General features: G+C 30.5%; 1 protein-coding gene across 2 annotated transcripts in view; it reads left to right on the top strand.

Moving 5' to 3' along the window:
* Nucleotides 1–2411: 2411 nt before the first annotated feature.
* Nucleotides 2412–6000, top strand: part of LOC140442950 (uncharacterized) — a 49395-nt gene continuing 45806 nt past the window's right edge. Inside the window, exon 1 of one of the 2 annotated variants that reach the window (XM_072533911.1) lies at nt 2412–2697. In XM_072533911.1, the coding sequence (XP_072390012.1) occupies nt 2680–2697 (18 nt within the window). In that variant the 5' untranslated portion in view covers nt 2412–2679. The remainder of the gene's footprint in view (nt 2698–6000) is intronic. The other variant, XM_072533910.1, reaches the window with a different exon arrangement.

Here is a 6000-nt window from a genome sequence, read left to right as displayed (position 1 = left end):
TCTATTATCTAGAAAATTTTTGATGAATGCTAGAAAATTTCCATCTATGCCCCAATGCTGTAATTGAACAATAACGTCATATTTCCATATAGTATCATAAGCTTTAATTATATCAAAGAAGACAGCTATAACTTGTCGATTAGTTGCAAATGCCTCATTAACTGCTGATTCTAGCGACACTAAATTGTCAGTTGTACTTCTATTTGTCCTAAAACCGCTTTGCTGATTAACTATCAGATTTTTTGATTCTAAAAAGAATTGTAACCGTCTATTTAAAAATTTTTCTAGAAATTTACATAAGGAAGATGTTAACGATATTGGTCTATAAGATTCCGGGTTGGACTTGTTTATGTTAGGTTTCAAAATAGGAATTATTGTAGCGGTACTTCAGGATACAAATATAAATTAATATTTATCATTACTAAGTATTCTTGCAGAAAGGTTAACAATACCTGAAATTATATTTATAACAGAGTCCATATAAGAAACTAGGAATAAATTAACTCTTGCTTTAAGAATTTTAAAGCTTTTTATCCGTGAAGATTTATAGTTCTTTCAACGTTTACTCTTGCTGAAGCAATTTCAGCAGTCCAAAGAGCATCTTGCATTGATAATTGTTTTCTTTTTCCCAAAAATGACGGTCTTATTAATTCGATTTTCTTTCCAGTGCATTCATTTTCTATCAAAGAGCCCGTATCTACCATTACAGCATCCTTATTTGGTGTCAATTTGTCCAATAATCTTGATTGAATAAAAATTTCTTTATCTGAGATACGGCCACCACAAACAGGACTTACAAATGTAATTAAACCAGATGGTTTCAATCATTCCAATCGCAACTTTTAATGTGTGGTCCACTTCGTAGTGAGAATAAGTCATTACACGACACTTGAGACACTTGCTTTTTTGTAAAAGTAATTCTGTGCAGTCCAAAATAATTCTTGTTTTAGGAAATTGTTTAAACTTCCATTTTGAATCTCTTCTTTTCCTGGCCAAGCCAGGGGATTGCAGGTATATTTCAGAAAGAACTTCCACCGTTATATAAAAATAATTTCTACATAACTTTGTTTGCCGAGACACCAAATATAACAGAAAGGCAAAGAAAAATCAGGTCATTTTTTAACTTAGCAAACATTAGAACAATACGTCTGAAGCAATAATGGTTTCGAATTTTTGTTTTCTAACAAACTAGCAGCTTTACAAATTTTTTCCAGCAAATTTAGAGTGGCTATTCCCGTGAATGCATTTAAATCGCGATTTGTTGGTATCAAATTATACAAAGTAACCTTTTTGCTTTCACATAATACAGATGGGGTCACTTGAATAGTCTTCTCTTCTGTGCTGATTTTCAGTTAGTGATCCCGCTGCAACTCTGGACTATTTCGGATGTCTTCTAAAACTGCTCTAATCGCTGTACCTGTGTTAATTTCGATTTCATCTTCCGTAATTGTTAACGTTGTTGGATCTGAGTTAATCATTACATCTTTTGAAATAGATACTGCACTAGATAGATGTTTGTTTTGTTCTTTTTGATCTCTCTTCTCGAGATATTCTTTGTGAAGGGGACAACACTTTGTCCAAAGATCGAATCGATAGATTATCAGATAGAATCTAACCTTTCTCTAAAAACCGTTTACCAGTTCTCACATCTAAGAAATAAGTAAAACGTTATTTCAGTGATTGAGAAGGAACCAGGCTGAGACAATATTACCTAAATAAATTTCATATCAAATATGATTTACCTGGAAAAAAGTAATTTGATTTCTTAAAGTGTCGGCTGCATACATTTATGAATTTTGTTACAGGTTTCGCAATACAAAAAGCTACTTGCCAGTTTTTTCGTAATTTCTTGTCCTTTGAAAAGTAGTCAAGATGTATATCTTTCGTACATTGAGCAACATTGTGGCACTGAACAATATCTATTACTTTTCTTCTTATCGCTCATTATTTTTAAAATTTGATGAAATTTATACCAGTATTAAACTCTCTAATTAATTCAAATTTTTGACATTTATCACTATTTTCTTAGTTATCTATTTTGACAGCTAAATTGTGCAAATTTAAATCCCAATTGAGGGCAATTTTTTTATGTCCCCCTTGTATTGGATGAATAAACCAGCTTCCTCATTATACCTTTAATTGCTCATGTAATTTGTTTTCGATACACTTGTTTTTCTTCCACACACGTCTACCAGTCAATCACATTTCAACATATTAAGCAAATTTTTTACCTGTTTTCGTCGCTGCTGTTTAACACGGATAATTAGATAATTACAGATCTCCACTATTGCTAATTTATATCGTGAACAGTAAATCTTTTTCGGTCATTCCATTCTTAACAAATAATTCAAAACTGATTCAAGGTTATCGTTCCAAACGGTGTGTAGCGTCAGCATAGGTGGTATTCAATGACCTGTCAAGTCTTTGGCAGCGGAAACACGCTGTGTAACCCTCATACAATACACCTTCCATGGATGTCCAATTCGGTATATTTCACCATATATGCTGAGGTTAATACTCACTTGTTTTTGGTAGACCGAACTGATATCAGGGGTCGTGGAGGTTTTCTTTGATTCTGCGTTTGGATTTGGACGATTAAAACGATGGGTTTCGGAATATAATTAGCTGAAGTGTTTGTGTTATTTGTGTTTAGTAGCCGGTGATCTCACAGTTTTTATAATGGCAGGATGCTTTAAGGTAACGTTTTATGATTTTGTTTACTTAAAATCCAGTTTTAAAAAATATTTTTAAAATTACCGGTGGATAAACTTTAATTAAATATTTATTAAAACTTAGTTAAATTAAATTTGTATATAGTCCAAACACTGTGGATTTAAAAAATAATTTCATGTGTACAGTTATACGCCATAATTAAAAAATACGAGAAAATTTTTAAAAGTTTGAATAGCACCCAAAAAATTACTAAAAATGTCGACTTTTTATTTGCTAATCAATAGACAATTTCGAAGTTATAAAAAGACATTTAAGTAAAATCTTTTTTAAAAGTGGAAATTTTATATGTAAGGAGAAATAAAAATCGAGAATTTTTGTTAGTTTTTTTTTTGTTTACTTTCAGTTAATATTTTTCATCTAAATTATATGTTTTTACCAGTTCTTTCTTGAGTGATATTAATTTATCCTTATTATGTTTGCGAAAGCTACTTTTAAAACATACAGAATAGTATAAAAAAATAAAATGCTTGAAATATTATCTAGTGATAGTTCGTTTCTCTTTTAAAAGAGACCGGAGAAAGGAAAATAATGTTTTCACAAAAGTAACTCGATTTGTGAATCGGGCCTTTATAAGGAGGAACTTGATGTTTATACTTAGTAAATAACGCAAAACTATGTTAAAAAAATTATATTATGGCAATTATGGTTGCTAATATAATAATTGCTTATTATTTGTAACCTTTAGGGTTTTGATTTCGAAAGAAAATTGCTTTACTCTTTTGGGTGATCAGCAGATCTAATGGAGTAGATAATCCTAAGAGGGTACTGAGTCTAAAACTCAATTATGTGGTAGGTATACTGCTATCAAATAAAATAAAGATTTATTAGGGAATAGTTAGTAGGTAAGTAGAAAAAGTAGATTGCTTGTGACAAAAAGAATAGTGAAAAAGATCCGTGTGGATCAAAGGGCGATGGAGCGTGCTATGTTGGGAGTTTTACTGCAATACAAGATAGATAGATAGATAGATAGATAGATAGATAGATAGTTTATTTGACTGTAATTTACAACAAGGTTTACAGCAAGTCAAACTAAAATTATAAATATTAATCATTAGAACAAAATGAAAGCAATACATTAAAAATATTTAAAACATTAAAATACATATAAAACGTACACTATGGACATCATAATATAATTAAAATAACATTAAATTTGGTTATGTTACAGCTTGGGCATTCACAGATACACTCTGGTAATATTCACCTAATGTATAAGGACACATGGTCACTAGGTACTCTTTGACTTGGTTTTTAAAAGCTGTAGTTGAATGAATGTTTTTAAATTTTTGAGGAAGTTGATTATACAGTAGTAAACCACAGACAGTAGATGACTTCCTACTTATTTCTAAATGTCGATAGGGTACTACAAACTGTCTCTTATTTCTTGTGTTATGTGAGTGAATATCACTGTTACATAAAAAGTTCTTTCATTATCTTATAGTATCTTTTATTTTTATGAATTAGTACCAATACAAGATTTCAAACCGCCAGCTACGATGGAAATCAGAAGACCTGTAGCAAGGCTGAAGTGAAATTGTGTAGGTAAGGTGGCTCGAATGAAAAATAACAGATTGACAACGCGAATACTGGAATAGAGACCAAGAGATGATGCCTACCAACACGTTACACTGGCGATTTTAAAACGTTTCCATAGGTATTGGATGCCAAAGGCACAAGATCGAAACAGATGAAAAATTATGAGGGAGATCTATGTCCAGCAGTGGACAAGCAAAAATTAAATGAGGAGTTTAGTTAGAAATTTTTTTAAATGTAGCGATAAAGAACATCAGTATATCATTACTGATAAAGAAGATTCATATTCCTCGATCCACATTTGTCGCGTGAATAATTGCTACAGAAATTGATCAAACTAATATTTTTTGCAAAATAATTCTATAATTTATTTAAAAATTATAATTTTTATATACCACTGAATTTTAAATGTCTCTGAATTGAGTACTTCTCTGATAAAGTAAGTAATACCATACAATGCGTTTTCGAAAGGCAAAAAGATTGTTTAAAATTTTGGTGCAGAGATAAACATGTTCCCTTAAAGTAATATTGTATGACTTTGACCTCGTGTTTCCACATTTCTAAAATTTAATATATTTAAATATATAGTTTATTTAAATATATTATTATTATTTATTATTATTATATTATTTATTATTTAAATATAAAAGTTATTATAACTGGATATGAACCACATGCTTTTTATTTTAACAGTTAAAATTTGACCTCTTTGCATGAATTATTTTAACGTGGAAATACTTACTTCTTGGTGTCACTGATGATCGTCCGACTCGGACCAAAAACGTTTTAAAGATAATTGTAATAATTGGAATAATAATATTGAGGACATTAATATTGATGATATTCATAATGAGGATATTAATATTTATATTCAGGATATAATAATTATTGAGGGCAAAATATATAGCAAACCACTGGGATTATTCTTTTAATTTGTTAATATTTTCTTTTGTAACTACATGAATGATTTTAATAAATAGTAATTTTAAAAATAGGTAAAGAAACATATCCTAATACCCATACTGGGTCTCACCTAGTACCTATAGTGGTTGATATACGCATTCGACTAAAAACTCTGTGTGACTTTGTGCTAAAGAAAGCATTTAATAGAGTAATACTCAAAGATGTGATCCATATTTTGTATAATAGGGAAGTTTCCCTAAATATTATAAAAACATCTACCAAAACAACAAATAGACAGAAAAGTCAGAATAGATGGACCACTTACAAAACCTATAGAAATAGACAGCAGAATAACACAAGGGGATTCATTGAGTCCCATGCTCTTTAATTTAATCATGAAAATACTCTGTCACGCAGACGACGCAATATTGATAGCCCAAGATGAAGATAAACTGCAAAGAATGGTCAACAGATTTAATATATGAGCAAAAGAATTTATTATGACAATCTCATCTCAGAAAACCAAAACAATAGTAGTCAACAAAGAACCAACCAGATATAAAATAGAAATTGATGTCATCAGTATTGAACAAGTAATGGAAATAAAATACCTACACTGTCTAGCTATGGAGACCTGGATAAAGAAGTGAGAGATCAAATACAAAAAGTAAATAGACTGGAGGATGCCTTAATAACATTATATGGCGAAACAGACACAATAACACTAAGATGAAGTCAAGAATTTGTAAAGCCAGTGTAAGACCAATAATGTCATATGCCTCAGAAACAAGACCTGACACAGCCGACTACAACGCAAATGCTACTAGAAAC

The sequence above is a fragment of the Diabrotica undecimpunctata genome, chromosome 6, assembly GCF_040954645.1.
Source record: "Diabrotica undecimpunctata isolate CICGRU chromosome 6, icDiaUnde3, whole genome shotgun sequence".
Taxonomy (NCBI): domain Eukaryota; kingdom Metazoa; phylum Arthropoda; class Insecta; order Coleoptera; family Chrysomelidae; genus Diabrotica; species Diabrotica undecimpunctata.
This window is presented reverse-complemented; position numbering and strand designations above follow the sequence as displayed.